This window comes from Vicugna pacos, chromosome 10 (assembly GCF_048564905.1).
Source record: "Vicugna pacos chromosome 10, VicPac4, whole genome shotgun sequence".
Taxonomy (NCBI): Eukaryota; Metazoa; Chordata; class Mammalia; order Artiodactyla; family Camelidae; genus Vicugna; species Vicugna pacos.
In genome coordinates this window covers 40,401,832-40,424,766 of record NC_132996.1, presented here as the reverse complement: position 1 = coordinate 40,424,766, position 22,935 = coordinate 40,401,832, and the positions used below count along the sequence as shown (strand labels likewise).

At 44.5% G+C, this 22,935-nt stretch overlaps 1 protein-coding gene and 1 long non-coding RNA gene across 2 annotated transcripts in view; one reads left to right on the top strand and one right to left on the bottom strand.

The window, feature by feature from the left end:
- The window catches only part of LOC116282050 (uncharacterized), a 44,112-nt gene extending 31,484 nt beyond the window's left edge, over positions 1 to 12,628 (bottom strand). Inside the window, exons 1-3 of the long non-coding RNA XR_012076624.1 lie at positions 12,440 to 12,628; positions 9,857 to 10,012; positions 5,128 to 5,190 (exon numbers count right to left, since the gene is read on the bottom strand). This is a non-coding gene — a long non-coding RNA (uncharacterized lncRNA). The remainder of the gene's footprint in view (positions 1 to 5,127; positions 5,191 to 9,856; positions 10,013 to 12,439) is intronic.
- Positions 8,330 to 17,691, top strand: CSRP3 (cysteine and glycine rich protein 3). Its single transcript, XM_006209288.4, has 5 exons — positions 8,330 to 8,441; positions 12,605 to 12,773; positions 14,504 to 14,636; positions 15,785 to 15,878; positions 17,368 to 17,691. The coding sequence occupies exons 1-5, from the start codon at positions 8,330 to 8,332 to the stop codon at positions 17,442 to 17,444; spliced, it is 585 nt and encodes a 194-aa protein (XP_006209350.1). The 3' UTR covers positions 17,445 to 17,691.
- The last annotated feature ends 5,244 nt before the right edge of the window (positions 17,692 to 22,935 follow it).

Sequence of the window (22,935 nt, the reverse complement as noted above, 5' to 3'; positions counted from 1 at the left end):
AAACTCACAGAGAATGAGTAAGGAACTATTTTGATCCAAAACTATCTTCATGGTGGAATGTTTCTTGTCGTCTTAGTCAAGAGACCTGCATTCTAGTCCTGGGACCAGGTAATGAATGGATGTGCGACTTGGAGGAATTTCCTGTTCTCAGGGTCTTGGTGTCCTCTGCAAGGACTGATATGGATGTTGTGACATTTTTCTAAACTGTAAAGTGCTGCATAGGTATAAACTGGTTGCAACAGACACAATACAGCAGGAGTCAGCTTTCTAAAGCCCAAAATACAAGGAATTGTGCTATTCCTAAGGTGTGGGTGAATGACTCAGATTTCTATAGTTCACCATATCCTGTCTTGCACCTATGAAATACTCAACGAAGTTGTTGGTTTGAAGTAGATTTAATATGCCAAGGATGGATGTTTAGCAATAGGCTTGCTTTAGACATTTGCTATATTGAAAACCCATTAAAAGCTCTGTTTACTTGGAAAATTAATTCCCAGCGGGAATAAGGTGTGAGTCCCAGTGTTTCCTCTAGGCTTTGGTAAAGGTTCTTTTTTTTTTTTTTTTTTTTTTTAACATGCCAGTGAATGACAAGCATGAGTGTGACTGAGAATGAGAAGTGGTTTTAAGCAATGGTCTGAGTGGAGATGCTGCCCAGAGATCAAAGCCTCCACTTCTCATTTCTGTTCCCTTTGTTTAGCTGGGGTGGTGACTCCCCAAGAAGGAGGGGATGGGGAACAGGTCTGAAGAGCCTTGTCTCTCTGCAGCACAATTCAATGCAATTCAGTGAGCTTGTATTGACCATCTCCTGTGTTGGGGCTGGAAGAGGGGGCGGAAGAGGCAGCACCTATGCAGGGAAGGGTGGCCTCTGCATGAAAAGGGCAGGGAAACCAGGAAAACCTGTGTTCTCAGTTTACTTTTGGGAGTGAATCTCAATGCTGGGTACAACCAATTCATCACAATGTATGAAAACTGCTTTATGACCCAGAAAATGTCAGGGATCCTTCTGGATCAGCTTTGGTTCCATTCTGAACAATTCAGTCCTTAAACTGAGCCCTGGCAGTTGGCAGGGAGTGCAGCTGATCTCTAGGCTCGGTGTCCTCCTGATCCAGACAGGTGCTCTGCAGTACACACACAAGCTGTCCATTGGAGATCGGGGAGGCAGGTGGGGACAGCAGGGAGAGAGAGGAGGAAAGAGTGAGCAGGATCCTTCAACAGGCAAATCACTGTGATCCTCTCAGAAGAAGCAGAGACAGAATCTTGGTAGAATACAAATTTAGAAACCCTGGGACTCGCAGAAGGACACAGAGGAAAATGAAGAGTTATCAGTCATAGAAGCGGTTCAAATTCTAGCTCTGAACATCGCTTAACTTCTCTGAGTTTCCATTTCTGAACAGTAAAATTAAAGTAACACCACCTATCCCAAAGGGATTTGTTAAAATCAGATGAGATAAAGTATAGAGAAGCACTTCGTGAGATTAATAAACAGTACAGATATTCAAGGCTTTTGAGAAAAGGCACAGAGCCAAACCCAATGGGCTGCAGGAGGATTTCCTGCTAAGTACGCATGTGATGATTAAAGTCCAGAGGTCAGAGTGAATAACAAGCTGAGCAGGAGTTAGAAGATGATTAATTTGTTTTACAGGAGGAAGGACACAGACAAGGAGTATAATACACAGGAAATACAACTCCTGAGGCAGGCACTTCCAATTATAAGCATGCTGCTCAGATGTCCGGGAATAGTATATCCAGAGCTGGGCTTCATGGCCAAAGAGAAATGTGATGCCTTCAAGTGTGAAAAACTGCAGTTATTCATTGCAGTGAAGGAAAGCAGGAGGCGAGACAATAACTGTCTTATTATTGGGTCCAAGGAGGATGGAAGGCCTTTTCTGAGCCTCCTCGTGGACCTCATCATGGGAAAGGGTTGATCATGATTTGTTGGTTGTTTACTGCCCTGTGCAGGCATGGAACAAGATTAGCCTATTTAACTGTCATCAAAAGTCCTGCGAGAAGTCATTCTTCAGAGGCAGAAATGAAAGTTCAAGGAAGCAAAGTAATCACTCAGGGGCACACGGCTAGAAAGTGGCAGAGCCAGGGATGCAACGTGGTCTTTGAAAACAAACTATAAAGGTCAAGATAGAACAAAGTGAATTTCTGAGAGTAGAAGTTGGCCACAACTCAGAGATAATTTCAGAAAAGATATGATAGGACCCATGCATTATAGCCTTAGTTTAAGGGGCAGGCATGTCTGCTCTGTCTGAACTTTAAAGGGATGAGAGCTGGGTTTATTTCTGTGCTGGGAATAGGGGACCTATGCTTCCCAAGCTTTGCGAAAGGGCCTCTGGATGGGGAGACTTCATATTTCTGTCCAGAAGCTTAGGAGAAGCCAATGACCTTGAGTGTCCTATACCAGGGAGCTGAAGGCCATGGTCTCCCTGGGCCATGGGGACTCTGTTTGGGTTCACTGCTTCCCTTCAAAGTCCAGAGCACCAGCGAAATCAACAGACATTAGGCACCAGAGCTGCCGAAGTGAGGAAGTGGCTGTCCTGGGGCACAGGCTCGGGATCCTTCCCGATGTGCTGTCCCTCACACTGGGCACCAGGATCCCCCGAGAAGGCCGACTCTCTCCCTGGCCTGGCTACCTCCGCTCCTGCGTACAGCACACTCTGAAGGCTGAGAAATGGAGTTGGTTCACAGTCTGAACAGAAGGGTCATGGAAAAGAAGTAGGAAAGATTTACTTGTTTTAAGAAAGTGGATTTTAAAACTAGAGATAAAATAGTAACACTAATAGTAATAATGAAAGCAACTAAAATTATTAAATACCTGCTCTGTATAAGTATTTATGTATTTAGCATCTTAGCTATTACTATTATCTTATTTAACCTGAAAACAACCTTCAAAGACAAGACTTCTCATCCTCTCTTTACATGCATGAGGACACTGGGCCCAGAGATTTTCAGCACTTTGCCCAAGGTTAAATAGATAGTGTTTTTTGAACCCTAGCTTGGTTCTTTCCAAAGCCCATGCTTTCCCACTATACCACGTCATTTGTTTTACCTGGACTAAGAGAACAGAGAAGAGGCAGTGTTTAAGGGGAGACACCATTGGGCAGCTTTTCTGCAAGGTGAGGCTCCAGTCACCGATCAGGTCCCTAAACCTGTCTCAGAGCTTGAAGGACCCTTGAAGGGGCTTCACTGCCATTGCAGCCCCTTGGACATTCATCCTCTGCTATGCTCAGTCCAATGGTGAGAAAGAACTCTCTAGCCCCAAAGAGCCCTTTCCGTGTTTGAATAGCACGGACTCTTAGAGAGCCCTTTATTTTACTGAATTGAATTCTGTCTCCCTGTTACTCCTACCCATGAGAATGCTCTGTCTCATGGCGAGACAGTGGGTCAATCAGATCCCAATTCCCATTAACTGGGAAGCTTGGTTAATGAAGACATTGACCCTTGTCCCTGGCCCAGTGTAGTGGAAGTGGAGACAAGGGATACAGAACAAGCTTAACTGGGGGGTCTGAACTGCAGCTCTGCCACTTACTAGCTGCGGGACCTTGATAAGTCACTTAAGCTCTCTGAGTCTTAGTTTTCTCACCTGCAAAATGGGGATCACAAAATTTGCTCTGCAGGGCTGTTGTATTAAAGGTAGTATATATAAAGCAACTGACATGTAAACAAGAAATAGTAACTAATGTTAATACAAGAACACAGCTTTGGAGTCAGAGAGATCTAAGTTCCAACCTAGCCATGTGACCTTGGGCAGTGTAATTTCCCCAGATTCCAAGTCCCCATTTCTAGTCAATGTTGTAACAGTACCTACCTTGAAGGGTTGCTGTGAAGATTAAATGAAGTGTAAACCAAGGGCTGGGCTCCAGGCACTCTGGCTTCAATAACAACATTGTTATATTAGTAATGATTATAGTTATCACTTAGATTTCAGATATCTGTTTCTATGATCCAAAATCTCAGCTTCAGTCAGTGCAGACAATTTAACTCACTATGTGGAATCAGGCATAAAACAGGACAACCAAATGAACTAACACTGAGATGAAAATGGCAGTGTCACTGGAGGTCCCTCCTCAAAGCCGTGGCCCAAGGTTCCCTCCCTGGTTCCTTAATGGACTCCTACAAAGAAGAAACAGAATTACCGAGCACTCATTTCTTCTACCCTACCCACTTCTGCCCTAAGGTATCACCTTTCAGCTCCACAGTAGGTAGTTTAAAAAAAGGAAAGAGTGTTAGATTAGGAAGAAAGTGCCCAAGATACACAGCACAGTTATTGTTTTATAAGTTCAGATTGATACATGACAACTTGGAGTTACTGCAGAACTAATTGGTCCTTACATTTTACAATACTCTGCGGTTTACAAAGTGATTTGACGCACTTGAACTACTACCGCGCTCCCAGCGACAGTGAAACAGATGGGACTATTACGCCTGTTTTAGAGAGAGGATACTGAAGTGCAGAAGGCTTGCATGGCTTTCCCAGATCACATAGCTATGAAGACAGAACTAGAACTCCAGCCTCCTGCCTCTGGTTTACTGCCTTCTCCAGCCCTTCCCGTAGCACATTCTCAGTATAATCGCTTCTGTAGCATTATTCGTTACGAATCTACCCAGGTAGTCTCTCACAGGGATCTGGGTATCCAAAAGTCTGGCGTCCACCCTCTCCCCAGTTGACATAGCAGGGTCCTGTATTCTGTCTCATCCTCATAAATCCCAAATTGTCCCCCATTTCAATCCTGACCCACGACTTGGTCTGTGACAACACAGCCATGTTGGGACTGACCCAGGGAGTAGTGCCAGGTGATGTGATGGAGACTGTGATCCAGGTGACAAATAGGGCTGAGTGACGGGCAAGCCTATATTTGGTGTCCCACCTTCATTGACCCTTGCCTGTGCCAGGCAACGCTGATAAACAAATGGCCCATCCCTTGGTATCTTGCCAGCTTAACTCACATTCCAGGCCCGGTTAGGGGGGTGTTGAGACACAGGAATTCCAAAGCAATGTAGGAGGCTGACAAGGTTATGTATGTAAGCCAGGACCTAAATGCGCTTTCAAATCATAGTGACTTAATTAGCAGATTGGTGCTATTTGAATAGCCTGAAATAAAGTGGGTAACAGTGGCTTACCTTTGAGCAGTGTCTCAGTGCTGCTTTAAATTCCATCATCTTTCCATGACCTTCACAATGGTCCTGTGAGGAAAGTGCAGAACACAATATTATTGTCATTTTTCACCCAATTCAAGGCCGCAGGGTCAAGCCTAGAACCCGCATCTTCCAATTCAGGATGCTTTACAACTCCCTCTCCCTTTTGGCCTCTGAGCATCTGAAGAAGAAATCAGAGATGTCTTCTGTGTTAAGCCCCCATGGCTACCTTTCCATCTTTGGAAATGGAACTGAGCACCTGTCTAATAGAGTGCTTCTGGATTTCTATTTTGAGTTTCAAGTCCTGATATATGAATGTCAGATATTTATGATCACTTAAAAACAACCTGTGCCAGGCTCCATTACCTTGTGAATAAGCTATTATCTGTAATCTTATACTCATTTTGAAAAGTATCATTTGTAGACAATTACTGAATACACACACACACACACACCCCTAAGAGGCACATCTCTTTCCCATTAACTTGCAGGACATGTCATCAAAATCTCCACTGAAGATTTGAAATGAGAAACCTGACCTAGGGTTGTTTTCATTGAAAATTTTCACATCATTAATTTCACAAGTGTCACTGTCATGTTCCCGGGTATATATTTATTCTCTGTTTTATATTACATTGAAACTCAGGATCAAGATGAACACAAGCAGGATTATGTGATTCTACCCTTTTCCGAACAATGTATCATCTTTACTTAAGAAGGATAGATATTAAAAGAAGAAGCTGGCTAAGAAAATACCCCCAAATGTCTACTTTTTATGCCTCCCTTTGTTTGTAAATAAGGTAGCAATCTAGAAAACCTATTCCTAAAAATTTTAAAAGAATAAAAAATAATGTGGGCTCTTTGAGAGCATTTGAAGGTCTCTATGCCTTTCTGGGTGCTTCTTTCTGAAGTGTCTTTTCCTCTTTTCTCTATCTACGGAACTCTTTTCCCCCCCCTTCAAAACCCTACTTAGATGTGATGTTTTCTGTGATCCTCCAACCACTCAAGCTTTCTTCCCCAATCTAAACATGGGGAGCCATCCCCTCCTTTGAGTTCTCATAGCACTCCTCATAAGACTCTTCTCTGTACAGAGAATACTGATTTCTGCCCATCTTCCTCACTAGAATGTAGGCTTCTCAAAGCTAGGGAACACAAATTACTCATTTTTATAAACTTTACTCTCTTGGGTTCCTCACCAAGTAATTAGTTCAGTGCTTAACACATGATAGGTGGGGAGTAAATGCATGGTGATTAAGTCAATGAATGAATGAATGAATGCAGACTTGATCCCAAGCCTTTCAACTCAAAATCCATTACTCCCACCACTATCCTAAACAACCTACACAATAGATAGGGGAGCACTGAATGTTTTGATTTTTAAAAATATATATACATTTTCTAAGATTTTACTGAACAAAAAGAAGAGCCTGCTCCTCTGAGAGGAAGGATAGGATGTTCCTGGCTCCCCTCACACTGTTTTTGGAAGCAGGGAAAGCGCCTTGAAGAACATTTACATGGAGAGTTTTCCTTTGGTCCTAGTATCAGGTTCCGTGGTCTGTTTGCTATTTATCTTCTGTTCCTTAGCAAAATCTGTCTTTGTTACAAGGCTGGGAGGCACAATCTGGACCAGGTGATCCAGAAGGCTTAGTGTTAATCGCCAACTATTATAAGAAGGTGACCAGCTTCCCAGAAGGGAAAGAGAAGGTCAGAAGCAGCCACTTGGAATGGCCTGATAGTGTTTGGTGTCAATGACAAGATGACACACCAGGCTTCTTAGAAACCAAGGGATCCTAGAGAAAATTCAGTGCCCCTGAGGCTGGCAGGATTTCAGAGATTTCACTGATACTGATGGCTTATTTTAATTCTGCTCTGGGAAGACTGAAAATTGGATTCATACTTACACGCAGACACAGAAGGAAAAAAAAATTTTGTGGCCCTCCTTGTCTAGTATTTCTTAAACATAATTCTCTACTGTGGAGACAAGAATGGCCTGGGGCTGGCTCTCAGCAGCTTCTGGCAGAATGTGCTTGAAGGGTGTGGGGGACTCACAGCATTATCACCTGGCTCCTGTGATCACACCTGGCACAGTGAGCTCTGACAAGTACCTTCCTATACTTCGTTTCATCTGGTCCTCTAAACAACACTGGGAAGCAGCAAGGAGGAGAATGACTCTTTCACAGCATAGGTGGGAAAACAGACATAAAGAGAAGCTATGAAGTTTATATCAATACATATGGCAAGTTACAGGTAGCTCTGAAAGCAGGAGGTAAGTTTCCAAACTACTGATCTTGTGCAGTGCCAATATAGCTCATAGCCTGGGCAATGATATTTCTTGGAAAGGAATGTATTGGGAAGGGAAAGACTGGGATTTCAAAATGTAGAATAGATAAACAAGATTACATTGTATAGCACAGAGAAATATATACAAGGTCTTATGGTAGCTCACAGCAAAAAAAAAAATGTGACAATGAATATATGTTTGTTCATGTGTAACTGAAAAATTGTGCTCTACACTGGTACTTGACACAACATTGTAAAATGACTATAACTCAATAAAAAAAATGTTAAAAAAAGAAAGAAAAAAAAGGAATGTAGGGATAGGAGGGATACATCTGAAAAGAAGGCTTTCTAGCATCAGCCCTGCCTGGAGTCCATTAGAAATGCCAAATTTCCTGCCTCTCCCCAGATCTGCCAAGCCTGCATACTAGCAAGATCTGAGGTGAGTCAAGAAGCACTGAGCTAGATGAAAAGAAAATACCATTTTCATCATCTTTTCCCAATTCTGATGAAGTAACTTTTTAAATCCCAGATAGAAGAAAATAATAATACTGGATATTTGTATATAATTTTAGACACACAAAACTATCTAATCCATTTCTTCTAAGAACCCTGTGAGATATATAGGAGCAGGTGCTATTGAAATTTAACAAAAGAGGAAATTGAGTCCCAAAGTGGTAACGGGACTTGCTCAGAGCTTGCTCTAAGTGCCTCAGCTTACTCAGTGATTTTTCACACAGTAACCACTTGTTGAATGAATGAATGAACAAATGAACTAACAACAAATAGGCTGGATCCCAGTCTTCAGACCACAGCACTATTAGGGATTGGTTCCCTCTTGTGGCTGCCTAAATTAAGAGTATTTTCTTTATACCCTGTTAGACTTGATCTTGAGCAGAGAGTCTTCAGGATGCCAAACTGGGGTGGAGGAGCAAAATGCGGAGCCTGCGAAAAGACCGTCTACCACGCGGAAGAAATCCAGTGCAATGGAAGGAGTTTCCACAAGACCTGCTTCCACTGCAGTGAGTTGTGTGAACACACTCAGGGTCCCTCAGCATCCTGAGGGCACTTCGAAGTTTACGTTTAGCCACAGATATTGTGTATCAGTAGTTCTCAGAGTATGGTCCCGGGACCAGTAGCATCAGCATCCCCTGGGAACTTGTTAGAAATACCACTTTGGAGCCCCACTTGAAGACAGGATAATGCTTTACTGTGCACCCTCTCTCCAACCACTGGCCCAGCTCAGAGGCTGCTTCCCTGCAGTTCAAAGTCAGAGCAAGCTCTCAGTGGTGAAAACCTTGACCCAGTGGCGACATTTATAAAGTGTGACTTGGCACAGGAAGGAAGCCATCACTTATCTGCAGCCAGGATGGACTTGGCTCCATGTGTTGTTCCCACAGGCCAGCTGTCACTGAAACCAGCTGCAACTGGTCTTTCCCAAGAAAGAACATGTGTCAGGCGGGGGGCAACACGTGCCAATTATGGAAGGGTCAGACAGGGAAGAGTTTGGGGCTTGGGCACCAGTAACTTGACAAAGGGAACCTTTACCATCCCCTGCGGATGCAGCTTTACAAATGTCCAAACTAGGGGAAAATTAAAGACTCTGTGTTCCACCTGGGAGTCTGGCTCTGCCCAACTCCTGTGACGTTAAACACATCAATTCTCATTTCTAAGCCTGGGCCACAAGCATCTGCAGTAGAGCCTGTACCTTGAGGCTCCCCATCCAGTCTCTTCAACACAACTGCATCCTAGAGTTTCCTAGCAGCTTAATCCTATTTTGGGAGAACAGTGCTGTTTTGGCTGCTTACCTTCTTTGCTGGTTAACTTTGATGGACATTTGGCAGACATCCCCCCCACATTATGCCCCGCCCACCCCCATGCCTTAGCCCAGCAAACACAAGGTGTCATGCTGCCTCAAACTGTATCAAACAGAACTTCAAAGGCTGGGCTCCATCTCTTAGGGCAAGGAGACACTTCATCCTCCAGAAATAGTAACAGTTTTATCTGCTGCAGGAGTTTCCATTAGCCCTTACCTCCCACAACAAACAGAATTCTCATGGAGGAACAGGGAAAACGCTGCTCTGAGTGATTGGGTTGGCAGATCTACTAATGCTTTAGGTTTTAATGATGGGTAATTATTTTTAAGTCATCATTCATATCCATTAGATTCATCATTATCATCACAATTATCCAGAAGTCATTGCTCAGGAGAGTTCACTCCATAACCTCCTGGCTTTTGTCCAAATACAGCTAGTGTTCTTTAAAAAGAGTGGGGAGTTGTGAGGAATATTGGAAAGAACACCAGAATTGAAGTAAACATGACTAGAGTTTGGGTCTGGGCTCTGCCATGTACTGGAACTGTATGATCTTGGGTAAGTCATTTCACCACTGTGAGCCTCAATCTCCCCATTTATAAAATAGAGATGGGTGTACTTACCACATAAGTTGTCATAAGAAGAAAGATAGGGTTCTTTATCCGAAATCCATCAACTTTGATGTCTGAGTGGGAACAGGAAATGGTAGGGATGCTTTCCATGGTGAGGGGTGTCTTGTCTTTCCCAGGAAGCAGGACACCACCCTGTTTCATGAAGCCCTGGCAGAAAGGATTTGAACATTTGCTGGTACATCCCTTTGAACCCTTGTATATTCTCCTTAGAACTTGTGGTGCGATGGGAGTCTCTGTAGTGGTGGACAGAAGGAACCTGGAGTGAAGCATGATTTTCTATACTATCATCACAAGACTTGCCCATCCAAGGTCATCCCATAGTTGCTAGAAATAGAGTTTAGAGAGGCAGAGTCTGCCTTAGCTTGTCCCCAGGCCAGTGTTCTCCAAACTTCTAGACAAATCTTAATCCTTCCTGTCAGCGCTGTCCAAAAGAAATCTAATGCAAGCCACATATGGAAACTTAGATTTTCTAGTAACTCTATTTTTAACAAGGTAAAAAATAAACAAGTGAAACTAATTTTAAAACATTTAACCTGATATATAAAAAATCATAATTCCAACATGTAATCAATATACACATTATTAACAGGATACTCTACATTCTTTTTCATTTGTACTAAGTGTTTGAAATTGGTGCACACTTTGCACTTAGAGGACCTCCTGTGGCAGACGAGTGGCTACAGTACTGGACAGCACAGCTCTACTGTGCCTGTGTGTGAAAGCTGGTCAGAAGCCAGGGGGTGGCTACAGGACTGGCCAGGACACGACAGGGCACAGGCAGTCCTGGAGAGAGGAAAGAGCACTGGAGTCGGAGTCAAAGGACCTGAGGCCAGTCACTGAGGTTCTGCCACTTACTGTTATATAATCGTGGACAAGTCACTGATCTTCATTCACCCATGTGAACATTCATTCATTCACTCACTCGTTCATTCAACGAAAGTTTCAAAGGACCAACTCAGGGCTAGACTCTGTGCTAAGTCCTGGGGATGTTAAGATGAAACAGTTTTGCCCTCAAGGAACTCTGAGTCTAGAACACCAATGATTATCCAACAGGTTATTCTGGAGATGAGTAACTAATGGCAACAATCAGGGCAGAGCCCAGTATATACCTTATATGCTCAAATATATGGCCTTCCCCCCCAAATCATTCCTCATAAAAAGGGTTTGCCTTGGCTTCAAAGCCTTATAAAGTTTCTCACGTTATAGAGACACTATACTGACAGTCTCTCAATTACTTTATTTATTAAAACTTTTTTTTAGCAGACATTTTTAACACACACCATATTGACATAATTGTTTAATGAACTCCTGTATGCCTGTTTCCCCGGCTACATAACCACCAACCTCTGGCCAATCCTACCTCATCTACAACCTTATCTTCTTCTCTCACTGTTGTATTCAATTGCCTTATTTTTTTTTTAAATCAATTACCATTTGAAAAAAGACTTATTAGTCTGAAACAAACTTATTCAATGCTAGCTTGCTTATAGAGGTCACTTGATGGAATTGATTTTTTTTGAAGGAGGCGAATAAATTGAATGCACATGTATTACTATTCCTGAGGGTACGACCTCACTATTATAAGCACTGAGTATCACCGTAAACAACCTTCAGGGATTACCGTTACAAAGCAATACAGTGAGGTGTTAAGCTGTGGAAATCCTATACACTTTTTAAAGCTACCCTAATATTATTGCTAATAGGTAAGTCTTGTCAAGATACAATTTCCAAGTGGCAGCCTCCTACTCAGGGAAACAGGGCTGCCTCCCAAAGACGTAGACAGAAGTGGAGATGAGCTGCTCTGGAGAGCTGGGTCAGCTGCCTCAAAAAGACACTGGTGAGAAGGGAAATGCTGATGTTGAAGATGCAGAAGAATAATTTGGATACAATTGTTTCCTGAATTTGTGTTAGATTAGAAAAAAGTAACATCTCCAAATCAACATACTGTTGATTTATATTATTAAATATAAGCAGGTACTTGACACTTTCACTTACATCCTTAAAAGTTTATTGGCAAAATAAATCTATAAATCTTCTCTTTGGAAAAATAGGAGATTGCCTTAAATACTAGGTATAACACATATATATAGTATGTGTATAGCTATACTAATAATGTAAAGTATGGGGGATACTTTACATTAGGTGATATACAGTGATGAGGCGGCTTGAGCCAATACAAGCCTAAAAGCAGCTCTTCCTTACCTCCCTTGCTTCCAGAACTGGATCAAAAGTACTCAGTGGTAACTGTCTCTCTGAATATCACAGGCCATGAGAAGTAGAGAAACTGCTCAATCCTGATTCTAACGTGATTAAGGAAAAATAAATCCCTCCTCTGCTTTAGCTTCTTACCCCTTAGCCACCCTTACACAAATACACTCACACCTCCCCCATGTCTTTTGGGGTGAGATCCTCAGGAACGCAGGTTGTTCCAATTCAGGGACAACATTCTTAGCTGGTCCGAGACTACACACCAGGTGCCAGTCCTGCCCTCCACCTCTTTCTTGCTGGATACCACTGAAAACATTATTTCCCTTCTCTGTGCTCCAATTTCCTTATCTGTGAAACAGGACTGACCAGGAATCTAAGACTCAGGTCAGATGCTCTGGTCAGGAATCAGAGTTGTGTTCTTGGCCGGAGGGCCCCTCATGCTGGGTCCCTTGGGTCCGATCAGGGCACTGTAGGTGCAGGGAATGGGGGAGGAATCTCAGCCCCAACCGCCTGACTCTCCTTTCCCCGCAGTGGCCTGCAGGAAGGCTCTGGACAGCACCACGGTGGCAGCTCACGAGTCAGAGATCTACTGTAAGGTTTGCTATGGGCGCAGGTATGGCCCGAAGGGGATCGGGTATGGACAAGGCGCCGGCTGCCTCAGCACAGACACAGGCGAACACCTGGGCCTCCAGTTCCAACAGTGAGTCACTGCCTCACTTCTCCCAGCTGGGAAAGCCCCAGCTATCAGGACAGTTCATTCTGTTCCCATGGCAACGTTTTCTGGAAGTGGGAGGATGGACTCTATTGTTGACGTGCCAACAATAGGAATACTCAGTCTGACCAAGTTCTCACAATGTGTCATCTCTCCAAAGACTCTCTTTAAATTATCTGCCTTTCTAAAGGGCAATTACTTTTACACCATGGCTCTTGGTTTGCATGTCAAGAGAAAACCCAGAATGTACAGATATTCTATTGTTTGACCTTTGCAAAATTGCATGGAGTCTCTTTTCTTCTCCTTTGAGCATTTCTGTGTAAATCATATAAATATGGCAGGGACGCAATGGCCATTCTCTGTGTGCTTATCATTGAAAGATTTCTTCCCTGGGATTGTAAGATGACTAATGTCCACATCATACGGGGAGTGGGTCTGTGGGGGTGGGACGGGCCTCAGGTGTAAACAATCATTATGACTGTTCTGCGGGTCTCCCTGGCTGCCTGTTGCCAATACAGAGTTGAGGTTCCCTGCCAGTGCTATCACACTGTGCCTCCTCCATCTACCAATCTGTTCTACTTGATGACCACGCTGACCTCCAGCCCAAAACTGAGTACAGACTGACAGTCACTGGCCTGCAGCTGCTGTCTGGCCAGCTGGTACCCGGGCTCAGCTCTGCGGTGGGACTGGGTAGAAAGGCCTAGCCCAACAGAGGCAGTGTCCCGTGGAGGGCATCCCCAAGAGAACAGTTAGACCATCTGAAGAGTCATCTGGTCCTTTCCAAAAAAGGTAGCCCACAGTAGAGCCTGGAAAAGTGCAAGCATGTGTGATTAGTTGTTTAAATTTTTCTCATGACTCAATCCCAACTGGAGACTCTGTTTAAAGAAGAAAGATGGTACTAACTGCATCCTCTGCCTTGAATGAACCAAAGCATACTCTTCTATGTTAGGGCTTTTCTGTGATGCTGCACAGAGAGGAAGAGAGTCTGGAGACCTGGGTTTCATCCCAGCTCCACCAGTTACGAGCTGCTGACCTTGGGCAGCTCCTCCTCTTACCCTCGCTCTCCTCCAGCTAGCCCTGCCTACTTTAGAGGGTTATGGTGAAACTCAAATGATAAATGTACAAGGAAACACCAAAAGATATGGGAACACAGGGTTATTATTATGCCTCTATCTTAGACATTGCTCTCAAGAGGACAGGTGACCTTTGGCTGCAGGGTGACAATTTGAATTGTGACGAGGAATGCGTCAGCTCATTGGACTATGGTTTGTTTAGTATCAACTGTCAAGATCCTATCCTGCCCAGTAATATTTTTACTCATTTTGGAAAGCAGATCCGTGGGTTTCACGATGGTACAAGAAAAACCCAAATGAACAATCACAGCAATAATAAGAACACAACAATGGCAATAATACAAGCTAACATACATGGAACACTTGCTAAGTGCTTTACAACAGAAAGGAAAGATGTAAATGAATTCTGACTAACATTCATGGGCCCTTACAACATGCCAGGCAAGCACTGTTCTAAGTGCTCTACTCGTGTGGCCTCATTTAACCTTCTCAACAACCCTGTGAGGAAGGCACCATGACTATCCCCACTTTCCAGATGCGGCGTCTAAGGCACAGAGAAGTTAAGTAAATTGCTCAAGGTCACGTAACTACTACTGTTTGCCAAGGGAATTCTATAGGTTTCATTCATCTCTCTGTTTCCACCAGGTCCCCAAAGCAGGCACGCTCAGCCACCACCAGCAACCCTTCCAAGTTTACTGCAAAATTTGGAGAGTCAGAGAAGTGCCCTCGATGTGGCAAGTCAGTCTATGCTGCTGAGAAGGTGATGGGAGGTGGCAAGGTAAGGACTTCAAAGTGAGCCTGTTTCACTGGATCTGCTGGGAGGAGTGAGAGAGGAAAGTAGCAACTGTGGGCAGGTGGGAGCCAGACCCTCCTTAGCTCCCAGGAACCACTTAGGAGCCACCCATCCTCACCCACCTTTCCAGGCTGGGACCATCATCCTGCAGTGCCCTAGGAAACTGGAACTCGTAGAATTTGATGCAATAAGCATTAACCCACTAGATGGGAGGCACCCAGTGAGAAGCTCTGGAGATACACAGGTGCACAAGCTCCCCTTGCCCTCAGGATCTGCAATCTTTCCAGAATGAGGTCAGCCCTGGGAGCCGCCACCCTTGCATAACTCAGCCTGCTGCTGGCATCACACTGATGCACAGAGCAAACACCTCACAGCAGCGAGCAGCATGCTTGCTGACAAATGTCCTAGCAATCAGGGGGGTCATGCGATGTCTGAGACAGTAATGCACTCTTGTCTACAAGCTCCGGTTTCAGGCCTGCCGCCAGGGTGTTCGCCAAAGGATTTGGGCCTGAAGACAGACAAAAATTCTGTTTATACTAAATGGGGGGAGGAAGTCCATGGAGAGTGCCTGACTTCAAATATAGGGGCAGTCTCCACCGCAGGACTGGCCATTTAAACACGGATGAGGACCCTGGGCTGGGCCTGGGAGATGTGCAGATACACAGGAGGCAGGACATCTTCCAAGACACCAACTCTCTCACATCAGAAACACAAGGAGAGTCATATGAGGCTGAGTTTCCTGGATGACTGCTCATTTCTTCACCTTTTTTTCTTCTTCACTTTACATTCAATATGTTACCCACTGCCTCAAGTCCAAGTTCCCCTCTCTCTAGTTTGTTTTTTGATCTTCTAGAAAGGGGAAGCCTTTTTCTCTTTAGTTTGTTCTGAAAGTGAACATATGGAAACCACCTTGATAAATTCATTTTTAGGGGTTCTGAGAATCACTGGCCAAGTCCATAGCATTGCATTTTCTCCAAACCCCTGTAAAAATGATTCTCAGGGCCAATTAGGTGCATGAAAGGCTAAGGCGGGGCCATCCTCTATATGCTGCTGATTGGGGGACTTAACACAGAAGTACATGTCCTTCCTGCCTTATTAAATATCTAACTGCCCTACTCTTCTGTGCCCCACAGCCTTGGCACAAGACCTGTTTTCGCTGTGCCATCTGTGGAAAGAGTCTAGAGTCCACAAACGTCACTGACAAAGACGGGGAACTTTATTGCAAAGGTGAGTGGCTCCAAAGACTCTCCTGAGATGTCTTCCCAGGGAGGGTTCTTGGGAGGGGAAGCTATGCCCCTGCAGAGAGGCTGGTGTCTGCCAGGATGCATGGCTTCTCAGCCTGAGCTGGGTGTGGGCTCTTGGGATGGGGAGCAAAGCCACCTAAGAGAAAGAAACTTCCTGCCTGACCCACCTCTGGTCCTCTCTACAGAAGCATCTGGGGGACCTAATGCTTGCAGATGCCCAGTGGTTCAGGGCAGCTGGGCACCTGGGGGAGGAAGGACGAGGAGGAAGCTGTGTCCTGACTGGCCTTGGAAGAGGCCTTAGGTCTGGACAAAAGCATCATATTCCCTTCCAAAAACCTAAATATTCTGTCCACTTGACTGGCAGATAAAGGTGATGGGAGGGGGAAGATGAACTCAGTTTGGCCTCTCCCGTATTTATTAAGCACATCCATCTCCTTCCTCCCTGACATTTCTGTTTCTGATGTTGCACATCACTTAGTGATCACAGGGAGAGAACTGACAAGCTGGTTTGCCTTCTGGTCCTCGCAGCTTTGCCCCCAGCTGCCTCCATAATCCCTTCATCTTGCAGAGAGGCAACAGAGGCTTAGCTCCTTCCTGACGCTATGAAGAGAAAGGGATGCTTTAGGGCCAAGGCAATGTGTCCTCAACCTCAGAGCCCCTCCTAGGCCTATTCTGTTTCTCAGCAGGGTCCTCCCACCCCTTCACTCAATGCTGGTGTCTCAAGATCTCCAAATGTGTGTGTCAGAGTGGGGGAGGGGAAAGAGGGAGGACATTACTGTTCAAAACTCTAGGTCACCAAGCTTCTCCTACAATGAGCTGCTTTCTCCTGGCAGTAGAGGATACAGAGGGTCCTCAGAATTCATAGGCCATAAAACCCTAAACTGTAGCTGCAAGGAGATCAACCTGTACAGAAGTAATTGCACTCTCAAGTGATAAAAGCTCTAGAAGAGGGCTGGGACCAGTGCAGTGGCACAGAGAGGCCAGTGATCAGCCGGGGGTGTTAGGGAAAGCTTCTTAGAAGACAACCTTCCTCTGGGTCCTGAAGAGTGAACGTGGCTTTAGGAGGGAGTATTGTGGGAACAGGGAGCAGTGAGTATAAAGGCACCAAGGCCAGGGCATTGTGTTTCATTCTAGGAACTGCAAGTAGTTCTGAGTGCCTGGAGTGCAGGGAGGGAGGCAGAGGAAGGAGGTGGGAGGGGGTGAGGCTGGACAGGCAACCAGCAGCCAGATTATACTGACTCAAATGAGAAAACATCTCCGAACACACCTAGTGAAGTGCAAACAAGTATATACAGTTTTTGTTAGCAGATCTAAAATAAATATGGTTCAATTTATTTAAAAGTTAACTTATAAGCATATTTATTAAAAATATGCCTCTCTAAGATAAAAGGGCTGTGCTCAGACGAAAGGAACTGAAGTAACGGTGCTGACCGACCCATTCTCTCCCCTGTCCTCTTCTCTCTTGTTCACAGTTTGCTACGCCAAAAATTTTGGCCCTACAGGTATTGGGTTTGGGGGCCTTACACACCAAGTGGAAAGGAAAGAGTGAAAAGTGCACCATTTCTCAGATCTCTCATTGGCCTAAAGCATTTGCCAAGTAATCCCTCCCAGATGGAAACCCCTCCACAAACATCCTCCTCAGAATTCTCTTCAGAGGTGGTCCCAGTCTTTACCCGAAGTTAGAAGAGATTTTGGGAAGAAAATTACTAAAAGTCTAATCCATAACAAATTCTTTGTTATTTACAATACCTGGGGTGGGAGAGGCAATAAATAAAAAGTTTTAGTGGAACCTTGTATGTCTCTGAATCTTTTCTTTCAAATAGAGGGGAATTAAAAAAGAGAGAGAGAGAGAGAGTTAAAAAAAAAACCCAAAAACTAGTGCAGAAGATACAATGGATTTTGGTGTCAACTGAGGAAGGAGTGAGGAGGAGGAATGAATGGGCAAAGGAAAGCAGTCTTCTAGAATCTGCCAGCTAAGCTTCCTTCTAGTTACTGCCAACGGGGAAGAAAACAGGGGGTCCCGGAGGAAAAAGACAACATGGTAGCAAATTCTAAAAGGAAAATCAAACTCATAAAGCTGCTGAAGAGCCGATCCTTTTGTCCCATCATGGGCTTTGCACTATTACACATTTCATGAAAACTCAGAAATGGCAACAAAATGTGGAGTCTGCTTCTGTGTTACGAACAACATGAGGATGATTTTCTTTTATTCTGGGACAATTCCCTAAGGTTTGGCAATTTTCTGAAAACTTCTCCTCCATCAAATTGCCAGACTCACAAATGAAATGCAGCCAATTAAAAACATCTCCCTCTGCCTCCTCAGCAAGATCTCGACGGCTCACGCGTGTGTACTTTCTCGCCTCCGTTTTTAACAACCACAGCATTTCTCTCACCACCATGCAATTCTGAATTATTTGGAGAAAATGAAAGCAAATGAAAACCTATTGACAAAAGCTATGGAACACTAGACTAGACTCAACCACAGGTTTTTCTGTGCTCCAAGTCCCAAGAAGGCGTTCTTTAAAATGAGCATTTATTCAGGGTTGCCTACTTGTTGTCATAGATAAAGCCCTGCACTGACTTTATTATTTATCTATCATTTTTTGATGCTCAAAATGCAATTACATCTGATCATTTTTTTCTGTCTGATTGGCATTAATAGAATGGTTCAGAAAAAAAAAAAGGCTGGCAGAGGCTGTGTGCCATCCCACTTTTAAAGAGAATGTACAAGTATGCTTTACTCACCCAGAGACTCTTGCTGGGGTGATTCAGCCACTGAGTCCACTCAAACAGCCTGAGGATGGGAGTACTGTACATTCCACATTCTCTGGGGAAGGAAGCCTAGGACAATATAGTTTTAATTTGTAAACATTTTTCCAGAGCTATGTAAGAGATTCTATCATTGTCAATCGAGTAATTAATAATATTACCAGTGATAAACTGAATCAACTAAATCAAGTCCCCTTTAATCTGCATGGACTTTAAAAGCAATACACTAGTCTGGCCCTTCACTAGGAAGTCCCCCATCCTAGGGACTTCCAGGCTTGCTGAAGGGGAGACACACATGAGATGACTACTGGACAATGCAACCTTCTCCTCTATTGCAGTTCACAGTTACCAGCCCCTCATCCATCCAGCCAGGAGACTGAGGCAAAAAACTTCAGTCATCCTTAGCTTTGCCCTCTCCCACATCCCTCCTTACCACATTCCCCAAGAATCCCTGATTCTGACTCAAAGACGTTCCTGGAATGCATCTCTTCCGTTCCATTCTTTGGTAATGTGTATCAGTCAGCTAGGGCTTCCGTAATCAAGTACCACGGAATAGAGGCTTGAACAGCCGAAATTATGTTTATGCAGTTCCAGAGCCTAGAAGTCTGAGATTAACATGTCAGCGGAGTTGCTGTCTCCTGAAGTTCCTCTCCTTAGCTTGTGGATAGCTGCCTCCTCCCTGTGTCTTCACATGGTCTTCCCTCTGGGTGTGTCTGGGTCCTAATTACATCTTCTTATAAGGACACAAGTCATCTTGGATTAGAGACCACCTGAATGACCTCATTTTCACTTATCTCTGTAAAGACCCGATCACCAAATACAGTCACATTCTTAGATACTGGGGGTTAGGATGTCAACAGATGATTTGGGGGCTATAGGCAGGCACAATTCTGCCCACAACAGTATGTCATATAAAGACTCTTTCAAGAATTGGCCTCGAACTTAACCCATTCAACTGAGCTTTAAACAATCTCTTCCACACAACCCTCAGCTACACTCAAGACTTGAAGCTTTCCAAACACACCAAGTACTCTTACCCCATCATGCTGTTGTAAATGCTATTCTTTTTGACTGGCATATCTGGAAAATGGAACTCCCTCCAACTTTACCCCTTAACTCAACTCCTGAGCCAAGTGAACTCCTATTAATCAAGTCAGGTCAAATGCCATTTCCTCTGCAAAATCTTTCCTGAACTACCTGAGCAGGATTAATCCACCTCTGTGTTCCCATAGCTGGTACATAATGAACACAGCACTTATCTCACTGTATTGAATTTTTAAACTCCCACCTGCCTCCTTGGTAGAATGTGACATACTTGTATTCACAGTGCTCAAAAAATAATAAGCACTTAATAAACATTTGTGGAGTGAGTGAAGTGGGAGACACTGTAGGCTGGACTAAAAGCAAATTCTGCTAGAATTTAAAAGAAGAGACTGTTATATACTGGAGTGAAGGAGCTTGGAAATGAAAACACAAAACAAAGACCTTTACTGTGGCTCAGCAGCATTCATAGGTCTCCTCTGCTTCCTGGGCACACTGCTCTACCCCATTTCCCAGGCTCCCTAGCAGCGACTGGGATACGTGACTGAGTTGGCCAGTGGAGGCCTGGCCTCTGAGACCCCCCAGAGAGTCTCCACTCTTTGTACATCTGTGGATACAGACGGTCCAGTGGACACTGAGGCCCTAGGAAATGGTGGCGCCATCAGTTGGGAAGGAGCTTGGGTCCCTGCATGGAAGAATACTTGCTAACATCTAACTCGGCTGTGACAAGAGGGAGAAATAAGTCTTATGTTGTGTTAAGCCTCTGAGACTTGGGGGATATTTACTATCATGTTAACTCTCTTGACTAATATGCACATGAAATACTGGATGGGCTGCCTCCAAGATATTCACTGTCAGTGCCCATCCAGTCTATTTAAATCACAGGAGCATCGTCAGGATTTTGCCTAGTATTTGTGAGAGGGTTCAAACGTGTTGTCTCCAGTGTGACCATACAGGCATTTGGGGAAAGGAAAGCAGTTACGGCAAGACAGCGTGTAACAGTTACATGATTGGGTTTGCTTTGGTTTTAAAACAAACCAAAAACACAGCCTTGCTATCTACTGCCAAGTTACTATCTTCTCCCCTCTCCTTTCAGAGCCAAACTGTAAGACTAGGTCTCATTTAGTCCTTAGCATCTTGGCATCTGGCTTCTGAGCCTCCCTCACCCCAACCCTGCCACACCTCCTAACCACAAACTCTCTGTTCTTTCCTCAGTTGTTCCTCTCAACCTCGCCTTAGCTCCTGACCACTGACCTCTCTGAAATTAGTTCCTGTCCTTGAATTCTACAGGTCTGCCTCCTGATTCCCCTCCTTCCCAACCCCCTCCCCACCCTCCCCTTTCTCCCCAGCTCCCCAGATCCATATTCCAGAAGGTCAGGTCGCATTCCTGCCCTCCTCCTCTCCCACACTTTGTTTGCGCTGGTTGTCATCTTCCCACTTTGGGAGGGCAACTCCCCTTTTCATCTCATTTTTCTCATTTTTCTACCTTCTCCTGTGACAGTCGCAGCCATCTGGGCAGATGACTTCCCCTCGTACCCTGGCCTCTTTCCAGCTGTCGTAACTTTTCCATTTGATGGCCTGCAAGGACCTCAAACAGCAAGCCCCAGACTCACCACCGAGTCTCTCCACACTGTTCTCCTTCTCAGAATAGCAGCATCACCTTCTCAGTCACTGGGTTCAATCCTTCAAAGCCATCTTGAACTCCTCCTCCCCTTCCTCTGCCCACGTTCAGTCAGTTACAGGGCTGCTGGATCTCTTCTGTGCCTTCACTGCTTGTTGTCTAGACCTTGATTAAAAGTTTACCTCTAACATTGTCTACCTGTCAGGGTCCAGTCAGAAAAACAGAAACCACACTAGTTTTTCTAACAGAGAGAAAATAATAGAGGGAATTGGCTAAACAGATGCTAACATTTTTGAAAAAGTTGACAAGGAGCACACTGACTTACCACAGAGATGGTAAGTGAGAAAGCAGCTGCCACCACCCCTGGGGCTGGGGAGACAGAGAGAAGAGATGGGGGTGTCCTCACCCAGATGCCTCAGGGAGAGCGCTCCCCCGGTCTAGAGGTCAGACCTCTGAGGGGACCTCCCTGCCTGCTAACTGCTGGTGCTTCTAAGGGGCACCATGGAGCTGCTCTGGGGAAAAAGCAGCTGATTCCAACTGTCACTGTCGGGGTGAAGGGCCATTGTCTGAATAACACTGAGGGAACAGCTGGCAAGTAGGACAGAGTAGGTCCCTTCTCCCCTCCTCCTTCCAGGCTACTGGCAGAACTTAATGGAAAGTCAGCTGGAAGGAGACAGTAATTTTCAGAGTCCTAGCCCAGACACACAATGCAGAGTAGAGGGGTAGATTTGGCACACATCCCTACCACTAGCTTCTCCCTCTCTGTAGGCATTTTTTCAAAGATTTCTGAATAGCCAGCATTTATTGAGCACTTACTATGTACCAATTACAATTCTAAGCACTTTATATATATTAATTCATTTAATCTTCCTAACAACACTTGGAGGTGTACATTACTATTATCCACATAATACAAATAAGGAAACTGAGGCACTAGGAAGCTAAGTCATGTATCAGCTTATAACTGATACACCCAGGATTCAAACCCGGGGTGCCTTGCATAAAACAGATTCCCAAACTTTTTTGTAACTTTCACACCTACATATATCTGAGGGAAAAGCCAAAATAGAATAATGGGGGTGGGTGGGTAGACTCCTTAAGTAAATGATTCTCAAACTGTAGCTTGCACATGTAAGAATTAACCAGGGAACCTGACAAAAATTCAGATTCCAGGATCCACTCCTCAGAGACTGACTTAAAAGGTCTGAAATGAGGAATTTGAATTTTAAACATGTTGGCCCTAGACACCACCCTCTGTCCCCACTCCTAGCCCTTGATTCTGATGTGAATGGTCTATCGACTGCCATTTGAGAACACTAAGTTGGCAGAGGTTGGTGAGTGAGGAAGACAGGATATAACTTGAAAAAAAACACCTGGTCCTAAATTAAGAATCAGTCTTCAACACAACTCTGATCACATCAAATCCTGATTAAAAACCCTTCAATTCCATTCAACAGCCTTATTCAGTACATTCATTCAAATACTTACTGAACACATACTACATGCTAGGCAGTAGTCTAGGTGCCTGGGATACATCAGTGAACAAAACAAAGATCCCTCGTGGACCTTACATTCCAATGGGGTGGGGAGGGAGACAGGATGCAGTAAA

Coding starts and splice junctions, on each gene's coding strand:
- CSRP3 (XM_006209288.4), top strand. CDS start 8,330: ATGCCAAACTGGGGTGGAGGAGCAAAATGCGGAGCCTGCGAAAAGACC. Junction 8,442..12,604: donor CAAGACCTGCTTCCACTGCA/GTGAGTTGTGTG, acceptor CTTTCCCCGCAG/TGGCCTGCAGGAAGGCTCTG. Junction 15,879..17,367: donor CGGGGAACTTTATTGCAAAG/GTGAGTGGCTCC, acceptor TCTTGTTCACAG/TTTGCTACGCCAAAAATTTT.